This window comes from Pristiophorus japonicus, chromosome 19 (assembly GCF_044704955.1).
Source record: "Pristiophorus japonicus isolate sPriJap1 chromosome 19, sPriJap1.hap1, whole genome shotgun sequence".
NCBI classification, from domain to species: Eukaryota; Metazoa; Chordata; class Chondrichthyes; family Pristiophoridae; genus Pristiophorus; species Pristiophorus japonicus.
Genome location: NC_091995.1, coordinates 13,301,588 through 13,323,253, shown reverse-complemented (window position 1 = coordinate 13,323,253; position 21,666 = coordinate 13,301,588). Strand labels below are relative to the sequence as shown.

The window sequence follows — 21,666 nt, the reverse complement described above, 5'->3', positions numbered from 1 at the left end:
CCCCTGCTCTTCTTAGAAATGGTGTCGCGGGATTTTATACATCCACCTGAGAAAGCAGATTGGGTCTCGGTTTAACATCTCATATGAAAGATGGCACCTCCGACAGTGCAGCACTCCCTCAGTACTACACTGGGGAGTGTCAGCCTAGATTTTGTTCTCAAGTCTCTGGAGTGGAACTTGAACCCATAACCTTCTGATCCAGAGGTGAGAGTGCTACCCAATGAGTCACGATTGATAGAAATATATGCACTTGAAGACATTTTCATCATATATGTAGTAAATGCATTTGGAATGCATTTGATGGATCCAACAGACTCATACTGGGAAGTGTGTGAGTACAAATGTTGAACAAAGACAGGATCAGACTGTGTTTCACTAGTATTATACTAGAGGTAACAGGGACTATCTGTCTACATGATTAGGGCAATTCTCATAGCTACATCTACCTAATTTTTTGTATCACCTAAATACTCTGAAAAACTGGGTACCGCATCAGCAGCACACCTGAATTAAAATGAACTGATTCAGAATTACCATACTCCAGGGAATCGCTTCATTTAGCATAGTGGCAGACTGTGAGTGCCTACGTTAAGTGTGATGAACTCAAAACATTTATATTGATAAATACCCATTGCAAGTTATGCAAACAAAATGAATTCTATAGCAAATAATGACAAGAAAATCAAAATTGGATTTGGAGGATATATTCATATCTCTCAAACATAAGGAAAGTTTTTGTACACAGTTGAAATGAGACTCATCTAATTTGTTTTATTCCATCATTCCTAAAAATAGAAAGAGGGGAGGCTTGATGTGTACATGAGGGAGAAAAGAATAAGGGATACGGGGCAGGGTGGGAAGTGGTAATGAGAATGGGAGGAGGCTCGTAAACACTGGCATGGTCAGCTTGAGTCGAATGGCATGTATCTGTGATGAAGTTTCTATGAAATTTAGTACGTGATAGCACAGAAACAGGCTATTCAGCCCATTACGTCTGTGCTATTATTGTTCTAAATACATATCACTGCTTTTAAAACACAAACAGAAAAATGCTGGAAATACATTGCAATCTGTGAAGAGAGAAAAGCCAAATTAATGTCTCAAGAATAAACCATTTGTCAGAAATGTAAACTGAGAAATAATGATTGTGGGGGGGAGAAATAGAGACTTGGTGTTATATAGCGCCTTTAACGACCAACGGACAAGTCAAAGCACTTTACAGCCAATAAAGTGCTTTTGGAGTGTAGTCACTGTTGTAATGTAGGCAATGTCAGCATGGATTTGTGAAAGGGAAATCATGCTTGACAAATCTTCTGGAATTTTTTGAGGATGTTTCCAGTAGAGTGGACAAGGGAGAACCAGTTGATGTGGTGTATTTGAATTTTCAGAAGGCTTTCGACAAGGTCCCACACAAGAGATTAATGTGCAAAGTTAAAGCACATGGGATTGGGGGTAGTGTGCTGACGTGGATTGAGAACAGGTTGGCAGACAGGAAGCAAAGAGTAGGAGTAAATGGGTACTTTTCAGAATGGCAGGCAGTGACTAATGGGTTGTGTGCTGGGGCCCCAGCTGTTTACATTGTACATTAATGATTTAAATGAGGGGATTAAATGTAGTATCTCCAAATTTGCGGATGACACAAAGTTGGGTGGCAGTGTGAGCTGCGAGGAGGATGCTATGGGGCTGCAGAGTGACTTGGATAGGTTAGGTGAGTGGGCAAATGCATGGCAGATGAAGTATAATGTGGATAAATGTGAGGTTATCCACTTTGATGGTAAAAACAGGGGTATGGTGAGAAAGCAGGAATGGGGTACTGAAGTTGCATGTTCAGCCATGAACTCATTGAATGGCGGTGCAGGCTTGAAGGGCCGAATGGCCTACTCCTGCACCTATTTTCTATATTTCTATGTTTCTAATGTCAAGATCCACGGCACGACCCTGGACAATGTGGACCACTTTCCATACCTCAGGAGCCTATTACTAGCAAGGGCAGACACTGCCTCCAATGTGCCAGCACAGCCTTTGGCTGTCCAAGGAAGAGTGTTCGAAGATTAGGCCCTCAAATCTGCCACCAAGCTCATGGTCTACAGAACTGTAACGATACCCGCCCTCCTGTATGGCTCAGAGACGTGGACCATATACAGTAGACACATCTAATTGCTGGAGAAATACCACCAACGATGTCTCCGCAAGATCCTGCAAATCCCCTGGGAGGACAGACGCACCAACGTTAGTGTCCTCGACCAGGCCGTAGATTGTAGAGGGACGTGATCGGGGCCCAGGAGAGGCGTGAGTTAGAGGCCCAGAAGAGGCGAGGGCCCAGGGGCAGCATGGGCCAGCCCACACTGCGATACGTGTACGCACTAGGTCCGTGCAGCAGAGCTGATCTCCAGTCGTCTTGGTTAATCCTTGCCACGGGACCAAGACCTAGCTCTGTCAAGCCCGTGTGGTGGCTGGTGTGCAATGGCCACCACAGGTTAAAGAAATCCACGCACAGGCATCTTCCATCCTTCAGGATTTAGTTCGGGAACTGGAATTTTAGGTCCTTCATTGAAACACCTGTGAACGTTTTGATTTTTTTTTCAAAAATATACTTTATTCATATAAAATTTTCACAATACATTGGGAAATAGCTCAGTACCTTGCGGTCAGCAATTCCATACAATTCGTTTGGATGCTGACAGCAGTTCCATACAATGCACTAGAGTGCATTTCATTTCAAGGTACAGTTTAGTACAATCCATAAATCATGTTACATGTAGTACTGTGCAAATGGGGGTATTACATGGAGCAGATGAGAACAGGTTTACATTACATTCCAGGATACATTTCAATACCGATCACGAATCACGTTACATGTAGCACTATGCAGATGAAAGCAGTACACGGACCGGATGGGGATACATTTACATTTCTTTACAAGTTACTAAACAAGTTACTAAAGTGCAGAGACTTTCATTATACATGACACAACACAGGTGTTTTTCAGTACATGGTGCTTTATGTATACAAGCAGATTAACAAGTACAGCCCGAGGGGGTCTGATTCTTTCCCTTGGGTTTACCGTGGTGGAAGGGCCTTAAACTGTGGCTCTTCCCCACCGTGCCTTTGCGGCGACTGCACCAATTTTTAGTGCGTCCCTCAGCACGTACTCCTGGACCTTGGATTGCGCCAGTCTGCAACACTCGGCCGTGGATATCTCCTTGCTTTGAACATAAGAACATAAGAACATAAGAACATAAGAATTAGGAACAGGAGTAGGCCATCTAGCCCCTCGAGCCTGCTCCGCCATTCAACAAGATCATGGCTGATCTGGCCATGGACTCAGCTCCACTTACTCTGCGGACACGGTCCATTTTCGATCTCTAGACGAAATGGAAGACGGCTCGGGTGACTACCACGGCACAGGAGCGGGGTATGGGCCAGACCTGCACCACGTACAACAACACCGAGAGCACCTCACTCCTGATGACCAGGTTCTTTCCTGAATTAAGGGAAACCCTTAATTCCCTTATTGGTTAAAAATCTATCTCTCTGTGACTTGAATACATTCAATGAGCTAGCCTCAACTGCTTCCTTGGGCAGAAAATTCCACACATTCACAACCCTCTGGGAGAAGAAATTCCTTCTCAACTCAGTTTTAAATTGGCTCTCCCGTATTTTGAGGCTGTGCCCCCTAGTTCTAGTCTCCCCAACCAGTGGAAACAACCTCTCTGCCTCTATCTTGTCTATCCCTTTCATTATTTTAAATGCTTCTATAAGATCACCCCTCATCCTTCTGAAGTCCAATGAGTAAAGACCCAGTCTTTGGAAGACCAGCAAGTTTCGAGAAGATCAAAGTGCGTCTTTCACCGAGTTGATGGCTCCCCAGCAGCAGATGATGTCTGTCTCAGTGTGCGTCCCTGGGAACAGTCCGCAGAGCACAGAGTCCTGTGTTACGGAGCTGCTTGGGATGAACCTCGACAGCAACCATTGCATCTCCTTCCAGACCTGCCTTGCAAAGGGGCAATCCCAAATGAGATGGATGACAGTCTCGTCCGCACCACAGCCAACTCAGGGGCAGAGTGCCGTGTCTCTGAAACCCCGGCTGTGCATGAAGGATCTGATGGTTAGGGCCCTCCTCACCGCCAACCAAGCCACGTCTTGGTGCTTGTGTGAAAGCTCTGGCGATGAGACATTCTGTCAAATGAGTTCGACAGTCTGCTTGGGAAACCGTCCAACAGGATCCATCATCCCCTTCTTTTGTAGGGCGTCCAGGACCTTGCGTGCCAACCACTGCTTTATGGCCTTGTGGTCAAAGATTTTCTACGAAGGACAGGTGTTGAGGCATGGTCCAACTGGTTGGAGCGTTCCACAGCAGTCTGGCCAGACCCATCCTTCACAACACCGGGGACAGGTAGAATCTCAGCACGTAGTGACACTTGGTGTTTGCGTACCGGGAGTCTGTGCACAGCTTGATGCAGCCGCACACAAAGGTGGCCATCAGGATGAGGGCCACATTCGGAACATCCTTTCCCCACCTTGTCCAGAGATTTGTACATCGTGTCTCTGCGGACACGGTCCATTTTCGATCTCTAGACGAAATGGAAGACGGCTCGGGTGACTACCACGGCACAGGAGCGGGGTATGGGCCAGACCTGCACCACGTACAACAACACCGAGAGCACCTCACTCCTGATGACCAGGTTATTTCCTGCCATGGAGAGTGAGCGCAGCTTCCACCATCCCTGTTTATGTTTCATAGAAACATAGAAGCAAAGAAAATAGGTGCAGGAGTAGGTCATTCGGTCCTTCTAGCCTGCACCGCCATTCAATGAGTTCATGGCTGAACATGCAACTTCAGTACCCCATTCCTGCTTTCTCGCCATACCCCTTGATCCCCCTAGTAGTAAGGACTACATCTAACTCCTTTTTGAGTATATTTAGTGAATTGGCCTCAACAACTTTCTGTGGTAGAGAATTCCACAGGTTCACCACTCTCTGGGTGAAGAAGTTTCTCCTCATCTCGGTCCTAAATGGCTTACCCCTTATCCTTAGACTGTGACCCCTGGTTCTGGACTTCCCCAACATTGGGAACATTCTTCCTGCATCTAACCTGTCTAAACCCGTCAGAAATTTAAACGTTTCTATGAGGTCCCCTCTCATTCTTCTGAACTCCAGTGAATACAAGCCCAGTTGATCCAGTCTTTCTTGATAGGTCAGTCCCACCATCCCGGGAATCAGTCTGGTGAATCTTTGCTGCACTCCCTCAATAGCAAGAATGTCCTTCCTCAAGTTAGGAGACCATAACTTTACACAATACTCCAGGTGTGGCCTCACCAAGGCCCTGTACAACTGTAGCAACACCTCCCTGCCCCTGTACTCAAATCCCCTCGCTATGAAGGCCAACATGCCATTTGCTTTCTTAACCGCCTGCTGTACCTGCATGCTAACCTTCAATGACTGATGTACCATGACACCCAGGTCTCATTGCACCTCCCCTTTTCCTAATCTGTCACCATTCAGATAATAGTCTGTCTCTCTGTTTTTACCACCAAAGTGGATAACCTCACATTTATCCACATTATACTTCATCTGCCATGCATTTGCCCACTCACCTAACCTATCCAAGTCACTCTGCAGCCTCATAGCATCCTCCTCGCAGCTCACACTGCCACCCAACTTAGTGTCATCTGCAAATTTGGAGATACTACATTTAATCCCCTCGTCTAAATCATTAATGTACAATGTAAACAGCTGGGGCCCCAGCACAGAACCTTGCGGTACCCCACTAGTCACTGCCTGCCATTCTGAAAAGTACCCATTTACTCCTACTCTTTGCTTCCTGTCTGCCAACCTGTTCTCAATCCACGTCAGCACACTATCCCCAATCCCATGTGCTTTAACTTTGCACATTAATCTCTTGTGTGGGACCTTGTCGAAAGCCTTCTGAAAGTCCAAATATACCACATCAACTGGTTCTCCCTTGTCCACTCTACTGGAAACATCCTCAAAAAATTCCAGAAGATTTGTCAAGCATGATTTCCCTTTCACAAATCCATGCTGACTTGGACCTATCATGTCACCTCTTTCCAAATGCGCTGCTATGACATCCTTAATAATTGATTCCATCATTTTACCCACTACTGAGGTCAGGCTGACCGGTCTATAATTCCCTGTTTTCTCTCTCCCTCCTTTTTTAAAAAGTGGGGTTACATTGGCTATCCTCCACTCGATAGGAACTGATCCAGAGTCAATGGAATGTTGGAAAATGACTGTCAATGCATCCACTATTTCCAAGGCCACCTCTTTAAGTACTCTGGGATGCAGTCCATCAGGCCCTGGGGATTTATCGGCCTTCAATTCCATCAATTTCCCCAACACAATTTCCCAACTAATAAAGATTTCCCTCAGTTCCTCCTCCTTACTAGACCCTCTGACCCCTTTTATCTCCGGAAGGTTGTTTGTGTCCTCCTTAGTGAATACCGAACCAAAGTACTTGTTCAATTGGTCTGCCATTTCTTTGTTCCCCGTTATGACTTCCCCTGATTCTGACTGCAGGGGACCTACGTTTGTCTTTACTAACCTTCTTCTCTTTACATATCTATAGAAACTTTTGCAATCCACCTTAATGTTCCTGCAAGCTTCTTCTCGTACTCCATTTTTCCTGCCCTAATCAAATCCTGAGTTCTAAATTTCTCCTAGTCCCCGGGTTCGCTGCTATTTCTGGCCAATTTGTATGCCTCTTCCTTGGCTTTAATACTATCCCTGATTTCCTTTGATAGCCACGGTTGAGCCACCTTCCCTTTTTTATTTTTACGCCAGACAGGAATGTACAATTGTTGTAGTTCATCCATGCGGTCTCTAAATGTCTGCCATTGCCTATCCACAGTCAACCCCTTAAGTATCATTTGCCAATCTATCCTAGCCAATTCACGCCTCATACCTTCAAAGTTACCCTTCTTTAAGTTCTGGACCATGGTCTCTGAAATTACTGTTTCATTCTCAATCCTAATGCAGAATTCCACCATATTATGGTCACTCTTCCCCAAGGGGCCTCGCACAATGAGATTGCTAATTAATCCTCTCTCATTACACAACACCCAGTCTAAGATGGCCTCCCCCCTAGTTGGTTCCTCAACATATTGGTCAAGAAAACCATCCCTTATGCACTCCAGGAAATCCTCCTCCGCCGTATTGCTTCCAGTTTGGCTAGCCCAATCTATGTGCATATTAAAGTCACCCATTATAACTGCTGCACCTTTATTGCATGCACCCCTAATTTCCTGTTTGATGCCCTCCCCAACATCACTACTACTGTTTGGAGGTCTGTACACAACTCCTACTAACGTTTTTTGCCCTTTGGTGTTCTGCAGCTCTACCCATATAGATTCCACATCATCCAAGCTAATGTCTTTCCTAACTATTGCATTAATCTCCTCTTTAACCAGCAATGCTACTCCACCTCCTTTTACTTTTATTCTATCCTTCCTGAATGTTGAATACCCCTGGATGTTGAGTTCCCAGCCCTGATCATCCTGGAGCCACGTCTCCGCAATCCCAATCACATCATATTTTTTAGCATCTATTTGCACAGTTAATTCATCCACCTTATTGCGGATACTCCTTGCATTAAGACACAAAGCCTTCAGGCTTGTTTTTTTAACACCCTTTGTCCTTTTAGAATTTTGCTGTTCAGTGGCCCTTTTTGTTCTTTGCCTTGGGTTTCTCTGCCCTCCTCTTTTCCTCATCTCCTTTCTGTCTTTTGCTTTTGTCTCCTTTTTGTTTCCCTCTGTCTCCCTGCATTGGTTCCCATCCCCCTGCCATATTAGTTTAACTCCTCCCCAATAGCACTAGCAAATACTCCCCCTAGGACATTGGTTCCAGTCCTGCCTAGGTGCAGACCGTCTGGTTTGTACTGGTCCCACCTCCCCCAGAACCGGTTCCAATGCCCCAGGAATTTGAATCCCTCCCTGTTGCACCACTGCTCAAGCCACGTATTCATCTGCGCTATCCTGCGATTCCTACTCTGACTAGCACGTGGCACTGGTAGCAATCCCGAGATTACTACTTTTGAGGTCCTACTTTTTAATTTAGCTCCTCGCTCCTTAAATTCGTTTCGTAGGACCTCATCCCTTTTTTTTACCTATGTCACTTTAGCGATACGCTCCTTCCAGTTTTTGACGCATGCCCCGTCCGCTCCGAAACATATTCCCAAAACCTTCAGGCAATCTAACTTCACGGTGAAGGGAATAAAGGATCGGTCGGACCAGCTTCCAAACAGCATGGCCTCGCTTTTGCTGCGATTTATCATCGCTCTCGAGGCCAGTTCAAACTGGTCACAGATTGTGAGTAATTCGCGGACCGACTGCGGATCCGAGCAAAAGACGGTGATGTCGTCCATGTACAGGGAGATCTTGACCTGAGCGCTTCCGCTGCCTGGGGTTGTCATCCCACTAATGCCCGCATCCTTCCTGATGGACTCGGCAAAGGGCTCGCTACAGCACACAAACAAGACAGAGGAGAAGGGGCAGCCTTGACTGACTCCAGACCTGATCAGAAGCAAGTCATCCTCAATTCGAGGGACTGCCTATGATGATCTTCGAAATAGTGCCATTTGCATCCCCAACAATGTGATAATGACTAGTTAATGTCTTTGTTATGTTGATTGAGGGAAAAATATTGGCCTAGGACCATATTGGAGGAAGCAACTAATATCACCATCACAGAACAGAAATTAAACGAAGTAGCTGGGTAGCCTGTGCCACTGTTGGACTGTGAGTCCAATTTCCCGTGTTAATGGGGCTGGAACTGGAAAGTGTGCAGACACAGAGTTGCGTTAATTGGGGCTTGTGGCCGAGGTTCTCCAGCCGGACGGCAAAAAGATGCCGCACGGGGTTTCCGGCCGGACAGTTGTTGGTGCGACACGCAGCTTTGGCGGTTATGTGAAGCGGGACAGAGCGAGGGAGAAAGGGCGCCGGGGAATCCAGACTAAAGAGAAACACAAAACAAATAACGAGAGTGACCGTGGGCCGCGATGTCGGAGAGGAGCCGGCAGGGACTGGGGAGCGGGCTGGAGCCGCCCACCGCTTTCAGCGGCCAAAGTGGTAAACATCGGGCCGCCAGGGGGCAGGCTGCAGCTCCCTGGGATATGGATATATGGGACAGAGGTCTCTGGGATATGGATATATGGGACAGTGTATGTCTCTGGGATATGGATATATGGGACAGAGGTCTCTGGGATATGGATATATGGGACAGAGTAGGTCTCTGGGATATGGATATATGGGACAGAGGTCTCTGGGATATGGATATATGGGGCAGAGTAGGTCTCTGGGATATGGATATATGGGACAGAGTAGGTCTCTGGGATATGGATATATGGGACAGAGGTCTCTGGGATATGGATATATGGGACAGTGTAGGTCTCTGGGATATGGATATATGGCAGAGTAGGTCTCTGGGATATGGATATATGGGACAGAGTAGGTCTCTGGGATATGGATATATGGGACAGAGTAGGTCTCTGGGATATGGATATATGGGTCATACAAACATAGAAACTAGGTGCAGGAGTAGGCTATTTGGCCCATCGAGCCTGCACCACCATTCGATAAGATCATGGCTGATCATTGCTTCATTACCCCTTTCCTGCTTTCTCTCCATACCCCTTGATCCCCTTAACCGTCAGGGCCATATCCAACTCCCTCTTGATGCCAGTTCATTGGATATATTCAACAACTTTCTGCGGCAAGGAATTCCACAGGTTAACAACTCTCTGAGTGAAGAAGTTTCTCCTCAACTCAGTCCTAAACGGCCTGCCCCTTATCCTAAGACTGTGTCCCCTGGTTCTGGACTTCCCCAACATCGTGAACATTCTTCCCGCATCTAGCTGGTCTAGTCCAGTCAGAATCTTATATGTTTCTATGAGATCCCCTCTCATCCTTCTAAACTCCAGTGAATAAAGGCCCAGTTGATCCAGTCTCTTCTCATATGTCATTCCAGCCATCCCTGGAATCAGTCTGGTGAACCTTCGCTGCACTCCCTGAATAGCCAGAACGTCCTTCCTCAGATTAGGAGACCAAAACTGAACACAATATTCCAGGTGGGGCCTCACCAAGGTCCTGTACAACTGCAGCAAGACTTCCCTGCTCCTATACTCAAATCCCCTTGCTATGAAGGCCAACATACCATTTGTCTTCTTCACCGCTTGCTGTACCTGCATGTCAACCTTCAATGACTGATGAACCATGACACCCAGGTCTCGCTGCACCTCCCCTTTTCCTAATCTTCCGCCATTCAGATAATATTCTGCCTTCCTGTTTTTGCCCCCAAAGTGGATAACCTCACATTTATCCACATTATACTGCATCTGCAATGTATTTGCCCACTCTCCTAACCTGTCCAAGTCACCATGCAGTGTCCTCCTCACAGATCACACTGCCACCAAGTTTAGTGTCATCTGCAAATTTGGAGATATTACACTCAATTCCATCATCTAAATCATTAGCATATATTGTAAAGAGCAGGGGTCCCAGCACTGAGCCCTGCGGCACTCCACTAGTCACTGCCTGCCATTCTGACAAGGACCCGTTAATCCCGACTCTCTGCTTCCTGTCTGCCAACCAGTTCTCTATCCACGTCAGTACATTACCCCCAATACCACATGCTTTGATAATGTACACCAATCTCTTGTGTGGGACCTTGTCAAAAGCCTTTTGAAAGTCCAAATACACCACATCCACTAGTTCTCCCTTGTCCACCCTACTAGTTACATCCTCAGTGTAAGTCTCTGAGATATGGATATATGGGGCAGAGTAGGACTCTGGGATATGGATATATGGGACAGAGTAGGTCTCTGGGATATGGATATATGGGGCAGAGTAAGTCTCTGGGATATGGATATATGGGACAGAGTAGATCTCTGGGATATGGATATATGGGACAGAGTAGGTCTCTGGGATATGGATATATGGGACAGAGTAGATCTCTGGGATATGGATATATGGGGCAAAGCAGGTCTCTGAGACATGGATATATGGGACAGTGTAGGTCTCTGGGATATGGATATATGGGGCACAGTCGGTCTGGGATATGGATATATGGGACAGAATAAATCTCTGAGATATGGATATATGGGGCAGAGTTGGTCTCTGGGATATGGATAAATGGGGCAGAATAGATCTCTGAGATATGGATATATAAGGGGCAGAATAAATCTCTGAGATATGGATATATGGGGCAGAGTTGGTCTCTGGGATATGGATATATGGGGCACAGTAGGTCTCTGGAGTATGGATATATGGTGCAGAGTAGTTCTCTGGGATATGGATATATGGGGCAGAGAAAGTGTCTGGGATATGGATATATGGGGCAGAGTAGGTGTCTGGAATATGGATATATGGGGCAGAGTAGATCTCTGAGATATGGATATATGGGGCAGAGTAGGTGTCTGGGATATGGATATATGGGGCAGAGTAGGTGTCTGGAATATGGATATATGAGGCAGAGTAGATCTCTGAGATATGGATATATGGGGCAGGCTGTAGATCCCTGAGATATGGATATATGGGGCAGAATAGATCTCTGGGATATGGATATACGGGGCAGAATAGGTGTCTGGGATATGGATATATGAGGCAGAGTAGATCTCTGGGATATGGATATATGGGGCAGAGTAGGTCTCTGGGATATGGATATATGAGGCACAGTAGGTCCCTGGAGTATGGATATATGGGGCAGAGTAGATCTCTGAGATATGGATATATGTGGCAGAGTAGGTATCTGGGATATGGATATATGGGGCAGAGTAGGTCTCTGAGATATGGATACATGGGGCAGAATAGATCTCTGGGATATGGATATATGGGGCAGAGTAGGTCTCTGGGATGTGGATATATTGGGCAGAGTAGGTCTCTGGGATATGGATATATGGGACACAGTAGGTCTCTTAAGTATGGATATATGGGGCAGAGTAGGTGTCTGGGATATGGATATTTGGGGCAGAGTAGATCTCTGAGATATAGATATATGGGGCAGGCTGTAGATCCCTGAGATATGGATATATGGGGCAGAATAGCTCTCTGGGATATGGATATATGGGGCACAGTAGGTGTCTGAGATATGGACATATGGGACAGACTGTAGATTTCTGAGACAAAAGCAAAGTACTGCGGATGCTGGAAATCTGAAATAAAAACAGAAGGTGCTGGACATAGTCGATTGGTCAGGCAGCATCTGTGGAGAGAGAGGAGAGAGTTCACGTTTTTGGTTGGTGACCTTTCCTCAGATCTTGAAGTAGTTAGAGATGGTTCAGATTTTAAACAAGTGCAGGGGCAGGAAAATGGGAGAGGAAGTGGAAAGAACAAAAGGTCAGTGATAGGACAGAGGGCAGGAGTCATTAAATGGCAAAAGGTAGGATTGTACAACGCAAAAGGACATGATGATGGGAGAAGTAAAGAAACAAAAGGTGGATCTAGAAGAGCTGTAAATGGGAATGGCAGAATGATCAACAGTTGCGATGTGATAAAATAGGGGCAGAGGTTGTGGTCTGAAATTGATAAACTCGATGTTGAGCCCGGAAGGTGTGCAGTGCCCAATCGAAAGATGAGGTGCTGTACCTCGAGTTTACGTTGAGCTTCAACGGAACAGTGAAAGAGGCTGAGAGCAGAGAGGTCAGAGTGGGAGTGGAGCGGAGAATTAAAGTGACAGGCGACCGGAAGCTCAGGGTCACGCTCACGGACTGAACGGAGGTGTTCCGCAAAGCGGTTACCCACTCTGCGAGACACGGGTAGATGGAGCACAGCAAGCTTACCACAAACAGCAATGTGATAATGACCAAGTATTGAAGCTTTGAGGGAAAATCTTCACAAAATGTCTCCAGGTCTGACCGAAGAAAATACAATGCTTTAATCACTGAATTACTTCAGGATAATTAAGCCGGAGTTGAGTGAAGGACTAAGAGATGCTGCTGTTCAAATGGTCTGTTGCAGGGTTTTTGAACGCAGCCTTTACACTTCTTTATCTGCAGGGCAGGAGGGCCTGATTCCCCCATCGCACTTCAAAGGTCCACCGTTAGTGGACGCAGACCCCTGGGTTGCTCTCTCCAAGGCTACCAAGGACATTCTGGAACTGAGGCACGAGAACGAACGGCTGAGGGATATACAGTGGACGTCAAACAGGGATACATTCAGAGGACTCACAGGAAGCGAATCGGGAAAGGCTTGCAGTCGGGCCAGGTACGGTGCGTGTCCATAGATCGGGAGGCGTCCAGCCTTTTACAACAGGGGACAGGGTAGATTTATCACAACCAGTGAGTGGGCTATATATGATTATGCAACCGTGTAAGGAGCGCCCTAAACCCCCAGCCCATATACAAAAATCTTCACAATACATGTAAAAAATCAAACCAAGATCTGCCATACGAGATTTGATTGGTTGGCTGTCTGTATCCCACTTAAATTTTTGTACATCCTTGATGTGCTTTTCTCCACCGTTGTCCTCTGTACTTTTCTACATGGCCTGTTCTGGGTCTAGTGCAGTGCTGTCTGCTGGCTTCCACCATCTCGCGCTCCCCGCTGTGATCGCCTGCTGCCTTTTCCTCAGAGTCTACTGTCACCTGCACCGTCAGTGGTTTGAAAACTTCAGCCTCGGCTCTTGACTGAACTTCCTGGGCACGGAAAGCCTAATCCCTTATTGGTGTAAAAAAAAAAGGTTGCTCCCTTATTGGGATGAATCCACTAATCAGCTTTTTCCCCACTGGCTATTCAACTCTGGAGGGCACCACCGCTGAGCTTCATTCGGTCGTCGTCTGACCACCATACACAATTTCAGAAGAAGCTACTGTCTACTGATCGGGAATGGGAAGGAATCCTGGCTAGTTTAATTATTTATTTTCCTCTTTATAATGTTTGCACCTGTGAGTATGCTCACAGCTTTGTAGAACGGTTGCTAGTGCCCCTTTTAAGGGGGGCACTTGATTTATAGTTTTCACTAAAATAGTGTAAAGCTGTTGAACTAAAATAGTTGTAGACCTGACTAAAACTAAAATAGTTGCAGAACGGTTGCACCATCTTGCCGTCCGGAGCAGGCGGGGGTCGCCGATGGAGGGCACTCTACGCGGGAGTCCTCCCACTATTTATCGGGGACTTGGCCTGGAGGGTGGTGCACGGAGCAGCCCCGTGCAACAAATTTTTAAGCCGGTTCACGGGCTCCCAGGCCGCCTGCAATTTCTGCGGTCTGGAAGAGTCCGTGTTCCATGTTTTTATGGAGTGTGCGAGGTTGCAGCCCCTGTTTCATTATTTAAAGGAGGTGCTCTTCAATTTCTGGCTGCACTTCAGTCCCACACTCCTGATCTTTGGGCACCCTGTGCGGAGGGGAGCGGGTAGGTCCGAGGGCCTCCTCATAGGACTGCTCCTGGGCACGGCCAAGGGGGTCATCAGCCGGTCCAGGCAGCAGGCGGTCGAGGGGATCGTTCAGCCTGACTGCCTGCCTCTCTTCCGCGCTTACATCCGGACCAGGGTGTCCTTGGAGATGGAGCACGCGGTGTCCACCGGTACGCTCGCGGCCTTCCGCGAGAGGTGGGCACCGGAGGGACTGGAGTGCATCATCACGCCCGGCAACCAAATTTTAATTTGATTTTATGTTTTAAAGTTTAATTTGTTTTAATTGCCGGTGTTTTTAGTGTCCCCCTCCTCTTTTATAGGGGGCACTTGGGGAAAAAAAAATTGATTTTAGTGCCCAAAAAACCCCCCAAAAAATACAAAAAAAAAGGGCAGTTGAAAAATGTTTGGAGTGTTCCCCAGATTGGAGGGCACTTGACTTAATTGTTTTGTTTTCCAACCAAAAGAGTTGTAGAACGGTTGCTAGTGCCCCTTTTAAGGGGGGCACTTGATTTATAGTTTTCACTAAAATAGTGTAGAGCTGTTGAACTAAAATAGTTGTAGACCTGACTAAAACTAAAATAGTTGCAGAACGGTTGCACCATCTTGCCGTCCGGAGGAGGCGGGGGTTCCCGATGGAGGGCACTCTACACGGGAGTCCTCCCACTGTTTATCGGGGACTTGGCCTGGAGGGTGGTGCATGGAGCAGTCCCGTGCAACACATTTTTAAGCCGGTTCACGGGCTCCCATGCCGCCTGCAATTTCTGCGGTCTGGAAGAGTCCGTGTTCCATGTTTTTATGGAGTGTGCGAGGTTGCAGCCCCTGTTCCATTATTTAAAGGAGGTGCTCCTCAATTTCTGGCTGCACTTCAGTCCCATACTCCTGATCTTTGGGCACCCTGTGCGGAGGGGAGCGGGTAGGTCCGAGGGTCTCCTCATAGGACTGCTCCTGGGCACGGCCAAGGGGGCCATCAGCCCCGGCAACCAAATTTTAATTTGATTTTATGTTTTAAAGTTTAATTTGTTTTAATTGCCGGTGTTTTTAGTGTCCCCCTCCTCTTTTATAGGGGGCACTTGGGAAAAAAATTGATTTTAGTGCCCAAAAAACCCCCCCAAAAACTTGAAAAGTTTTTGGAGTGTGCCCCCCTCTTTAATCGGGGGCACTTGATTACTGATACAACTCAAAATAGTTGTAGAGCTGTTGCACCAGCTTGCTGTCCGGAGGAGGCGGGGGTTCCCAATGGAGTGCACTCAACGCGGGAGTCCTCCCACTATTTATTGGGGACTTTGCCTGGAGGGTGTTGCATGGAATAGTCCTACACGGAGTAGGACTGCTCCTGGGCACGGCCAAGAGGGCCATCAGCCGGTCCAGGCAGCGGGCGGTCGAGGGGGTCGTTCAGCCTGACTGCCTGCCTCTCTTCCGCGGTTACATCCGCGCCAGGGTGTCCCTGGAGATGGAGCATGCTGTGTCCACCGATACGCTCGTGGCCTTCCGCGAGAGGTGGGCGCCGGAGGGACTAGAGTACATCATCACCCCCGGCAACCAAATTTTAATTTGATTTAAGTTTAGGGTTAGGGTTAGGGTTAGGTTATCCTAACCCTAACCCTAACCCTAAAATTTAATTTGTTTAATGTGTGGGTTTTAGTGCCCTCCCCTTTAATCAGGGGGCACTTGTATTAATGTTTGCAACAAAAATAGTTGTAGAGCGGCTGCATTGTGAGTGGCTTAGCCAGTCATGTGATGTTCATAAGACTCAATAAAACCCCAGCAAGTTGGGTCTAGGTCATCCACGATGAGGTATGCAGTTGTGAGCCTGGTGGATGAACTGGTAATGTGTAGTGTGATGGTTAAACCTTTGTTAATAAACCAACTAGTTCTTAATAGCAATGTGTTGCCAAGAATCCTTAAGCAAAGAACCCATGAAGCAAATACATTACACTCCTCTCTTTAGCCAGAGTACATTCCGGCACATTGTCGCATCCCTATCGCTGGGTGGGATCGGCTGGCTTAGTGAAGACCAGGATCGTCTGGGCCGAATGGCCTGTGCCGTAAATTCTATGTTCTGCTGGCTGCTTTTCACATTGCAAATGGACAGAGTACAAAGCCTTGAAGTCTCCTTTACTGAAATCCTAGCAGCAGCACTGAGCTGTTTAAATCCACGGCACGCTTATTTTCTTATTAAATGGGAAAATGCTGGAAATACTCAGCAGGTCAGGCAGCATCCGTGGAAAAACCTCTCTCCCCGACCTGCTGAGCATTTCCAGCATTTTCTGTTCGTATTTTATTTTGTGTCAGCTGTGGCTCAGTGGGTAGCACTCTCGCCTCTGAGTCAGAGGGTTGTGGGTTCAAGTCCCACTCCAGAGACATGAGCACAAAAATCCAGTCTGACACTCTTGTGCAGTGCTGAGGGGGAATGCGACACTGTCGGAGGTGTCGTCTTTCGGATGAGATGTTCAACCGATACCCCGTCTGCTCTCTCAAACGGACGTAAAAGATCCCATGGCAATATTTCGAAGAAGAGCAGGGGAGTTATCCCTGGTGTCCTGGGCCAATATTTATCCCTCAATCAACATCACTAAAACAGATGATCTATCCATTATCTCATTGCTGTTTGTGCGAGCTTGCTGTGCACAAATTGGCTGTCGCGTTTCCCACATTACAACAGTGACTACACTTCAAAAGTACTTCATTAGCCTACGTAAACGTGAGGTCATTCAAAACTCTGCTGCCCGTGTCCTAACTTGCACCAAGTCCCGTTCACCCATCACCCCCCCTGTGCTCGCTGACCTACAGTGGCTCCCGGTTAAGCAAAGCCTCGGTTTCAAAATTCTCATCCTGGTTTACAAATCTCTCCATGGCCTCACCCCTCCCTATCCCTGTAATCTCCTCCAGCCCCACAACCTCGCGAGATGTCTGCGCTCCTCTAATTCTGCCCTCCTGAGCATCCCTGATTATAATCGCTCCACCATCGGTGGCCGTGCCCTCTGTTGCCCAGGCCCCAAGCTCTGGAACTCCCTGCCTAAACCTCTCCACCTCTCTTACCTCCTTCAAGGCACTTTGCGACGTGAAAGGCGCTTATATAAATAAAAATTACTGTCGAGAGGTCCGGCGGTTGTGCAAGGTGCTATATAAATGCAAGTCTCTCTTTGTTATCGCCAGCATCCGCTTTCACATCGCGTTTGTTTTCTTGTTCCCCGATCTGCGTAGGTCCTTGGACCAGGAGCGGGCCCGCTTGAGCCGCGAGCAGTCCGCGCAGCTGGCCAAGCGGGCAGAGGCGGTCACCGAGCAGAGCCGGGAGATCCACCGCTTGGCGGCCGCGGCGGGGCTGCTGCGGAGCGCGGCGGCGCAGCAGGCGGCCGCGATCGGCGAGAGGGACGGCCTGGCGGCGTGCCTGAGCGAGCAGCTGGGGGAGCTGAGGGCCGAGCTGCGGGAGCGGAGGCTGGAGGCCAGCCAGCTGCAGCTGCAGCACCGGGCCCGGGTGGAGCAGCTGGAGGCCCAGCACCGGGCGGAGACGCAGCACCTGAAGGCCCAACTGGCGCAGGAACGGGCCCAGGCCGCCCAGGAAGCCGAGCAGCAGAGGGGTGAGCTGGAAGAGCTAAGGGAGCGCTGCCGGCGGGAGCTGTCCGCCCTGCAGGAGGAGGCGGCCAAGCAAGCGGAAGCAATGAGCAGCGACAGCTGCTTGCAGATGGCCAGGATACAGGATGCTCAGCAACGCACGGCCGAGGTATTGTCTGGGCAGGAGAGGTGTCGCTGCTATTCCGTGCCTTAACTCAGTTCACTCACGACAAAAAAAGTGGGCCTCCTCAAAGGCACCATTTCTGCTTGCTTATTACCCCCCACCCATTTGTGCTTTTTATTAATGAGAAGGGACAAAAGCCCTATTGCAGCATTACACCAAGGTGCCAGCCGTGGCTCAGTGGGCAGCATCCTCGCCTCTGAGTCAGAAGGTTGTGGGTTCAATTCCACCACAGAGACTTGAGCACAAAATCTAGGCAGTGTTGAGGGAGTGCTGCACTGTCGGAGGTGTCGTCTTTCGGAGGAAACGTTAAACCGAGGCCCCGACTGCTCTCAGGTGGACGTAAAAGATCCTACGGCCGGCTATTTCAAAGACGAGCAGGAGAGTTGTTCCCGGTGTTCTGGGGCCACTATTCATCCCTCAATCAACAGGACTAAGAACAGATTATCTGGTCATTGCTCTTTGTGGGAGCTTGCTGTGCGCAAATTGGCATTTCTTTCATTACAACACTGACTGCACTTCAAAAGTACTTCATTGTCTGTTAAGCGCTTTGGGGCATCCTTGAAAGGTGCTGTATAAATTCAAGTCTTGATTTCAAGGCTGGAAAGCGTAGGAGAGAAGATAAGCTGAATCAATGAGCTCATCGACGCCAAGCTTGGATTTGAAAGGCACCTGCGCTAATTAAAGGCACCTCACATGGCCAAATAGCGCCAAACATTCCCCATTACCAGTGCATTACAAAGCCGCCATTTATAACGGTTTTAAGTGCGCGCCTATTTTGGGTGGTTCAATGAGTTTTTAGCGATTTCTAAAAAGCTCTGCTGATTCCAGGCAAAGTCGGAACTGTGAGCAGTTTCAATGAGCTGTTCTCACCTTGTTGAAGTACAATTACCTTGCTGATGAGATCCTGGATGCAACTGATAACAGTTAAGCGAGGCATTTGCTTAGTTAGGTTTAACGTCTAAAGCTTAAAGCAGGCAAATCGCGATAACACTAACACACCCACTATAAGTGGCGGAGACTGTATACAAAATAGTTAAGGGAATAGCAAAGATAAATCTGGACTCTTGCTTTAAATTAAATTGCGGAAGAAGGCAAGGTGACACGGGCTCAAACCAGTAAAAGGTGAGCCAGGACTGAAATCAGGAAATTCTTCTAAACGCAAAGAGTGATTATCTCATGAAATGGACTCCTGGATCGAGTAAAGCAGGTAGAAACCCAGGAATCGAGTAAGAGCCAGTTAGAAGCTGCAGGGGGATTTTTCTGGCCTTTCGGGGGACACAAGCTAAAATGGGCCGAACGGCCTTTCTTCTTTGCACCTGTCTTGTGGGTAAAAAAAAAAACCTTGTGTGTCTCATCCCAACAGCTCTTGCACTCGGCAGAATCTCAGGACAAGGATCGCGCGGCACTACGGCAAACGGTGGCAGGATTGGAGCAAGAGCTGCGGCAGAGCCGAGAGAAGGGACGGTGTGAGGTGGCGCACCTCAGAGAGAGGCTTGAGGTAGTTGGTCAGGAGCGGGACACCTTGCAGCAGGAGTTGAGGTAAGCGAGTCTGATTATTAGCTGCGTCAATCTAGCTGAGTGCACTGTATTTGCCCCTCGAGCTCACAAGGCCATGGGTTTAAGCTCCATGCCAGAGCTTCAGCGCGCAAGCTGACACTTCCAGCACAATACTGAGGGAGTGCTGCACTGTTGCAGGTGTCGCTTTTCGGATGAGGCATTAAACCATTTTGGTGGAGGTAAAAGAACGTACAGCACTATTTGAAAAAGAGCAGGGTCCTGGCCAACATTCCTCCCTCAACCAACATCACCAAAACGGATTAACTAGTCAGTTATCTCATTTCTGTTCAGTCATGGCTCAGAGGGTCGCACTCTCTCCCTCTGAGTCAGAAGGTTGTGGGCTCAACTCCCACTCCAGGGACTTGAGTACAAAACTCTTGGCTGATGCTCCAGTGCAGTGCTGAGGGAGTGCTGCACTGTCGGAGGCATCATCTTTCAGATGGGACATCTGCCCTCTCAGGTGGACGTAAAAGATCCTATGGTCACTATTTCGAAGAAAAGCAGGGGAGTTATCCCCGGTGTCCTGGCCAATATTTATCCCTCAATCAATATCACGCAAACAGAAAATCTGGTCATTATCAACATTGCTGTTTGTGGGATCTTGCTGTGTGCAAATTGGTTGCAGCATTTGGGTTCGTAACAAAAGCAATCATACGTCAAAAGTAATTATTTGGTGAGGCACTTTGACATAAGACATAAGAACATAAGAAATAGGAGCAGGAGTGGGCCATTTGGCCCCTCGAGTCTGCTCCGCCATTAAATAAGATCATGGCTGATCTGATCCTGGACTCAGCTCCACTTTTTGCGATTGAGGGAGTGCAGCGAAGGTTCACCAGACTGATTCCCGGGATGGCGAGACTGACATATCAAGAAAGACTGGATCAACTGGGCTTGTATTCACTGGAGTTCAGAAGAATGAGAGGGGATCTCATAGAAACATTTAAAATTCTGATGGGTTTAGACAGGTTAGATGCAAGAAGAATGTTCTCAATGTTGGGGAAGTCCAGAACCAGGGGTCACAGTCTAAGGATAAGGGGTAAGCCATTTAGGACTGAGATGAGGAGAAACTTCTTCACCCAGAGAGTGGTAAACCTGTGGAATTCTCTACCACAGAAAGTTGTTGAGGCCAATTCACTAAATATATTCAAAAAGGAGTTAGATGTAGTCCTTACTACTAGGGGGATCAAGGGGTATGGCGAGAAAGCAGGAATGGGGTACTGAAGTTGCATGTTCAGCCATGAACTCATTGAATGGTGGTGCAGGCTCGAAGGGCCGAATGGCCTACCCCTGCACCTATTTTCTATGTTTCTATGTTTCCCTGCCTGCTCCCCATAACCTTTTACTCCCTTATCGCTCAAAAATCTGCCTATCTCCGCCTTGAATATATTCAATGACCCAGCCTTGCTGAGGTTGTGAAAAGTGCCGTTAGACCCCAGTTCATTCTTCCCTTCACCATTTCAGCAAAACAACGTGCGAGTTGGAATCCCAGAGTTGCTTGATCCAGCAACTACGCACGTATATCGGACAACTGGTGCCGGATGAGAGGCAGCTGGAGGAGTCCCAGCAGGAGAAGGAGCAGCTGAGCAACAGGGTGCAGGTTAGTACGGCTGGTGTCGTAATGGACACACAGCATCGTTTTAGTCCGGCTTAAACAAGGGGGGAAATTATTGGGGATGTAATTCATCTTGGGCGGGTAGCCCGTTTTACAGACACGTTCCATATTTCATTCCATTGGAACTGACTATCAAGCGGGATATATAGTCATTGAATCTCAGAAATTTACAGCAAGGAAGGAGGCCGTTTCGGCCCACTGTGTGCGCGCCGGCCGACCAAGAGCTATCCAGCCTAAAGCCACTTACCAGTTCTTGGTCCGTAGCCCTGTAGGTTACGCCACTTCAAGTGGATTTCCAAGTACTTTTTTAATGTGGTGACGGTTTCTGCCTCTACAACCCTTTCAGGCAGTGAGTTCCAGATTCCCCAAACCCTCTGGTGAAGACATTTCCCCTCAAA

At 47.9% G+C, this 21,666-nt stretch overlaps 1 protein-coding gene across 4 annotated transcripts in view; it reads left to right on the top strand.

Moving 5' to 3' along the window:
• Nucleotides 1–8,895: 8,895 nt before the first annotated feature.
• Nucleotides 8,896–21,666, top strand: part of cchcr1 (coiled-coil alpha-helical rod protein 1) — a 38,627-nt gene continuing 25,856 nt past the window's right edge. For all 4 annotated transcript variants that reach the window (XR_011587907.1, XM_070862186.1, XM_070862185.1 and 1 more), the window contains exons 1-5: nucleotides 8,896–9,086; nucleotides 13,010–13,217; nucleotides 17,568–18,084; nucleotides 19,463–19,638; nucleotides 21,118–21,253. Coding sequence is in view for 3 of the 4 variants with exons in the window: in XM_070862186.1 (XP_070718287.1) it covers nucleotides 9,017–9,086; nucleotides 13,010–13,217; nucleotides 17,568–18,084; nucleotides 19,463–19,638; nucleotides 21,118–21,253 (1,107 nt within the window). In the remaining variant the exon portion in view is untranslated. The remainder of the gene's footprint in view (nucleotides 9,087–13,009; nucleotides 13,218–17,567; nucleotides 18,085–19,462; nucleotides 19,639–21,117; nucleotides 21,254–21,666) is intronic.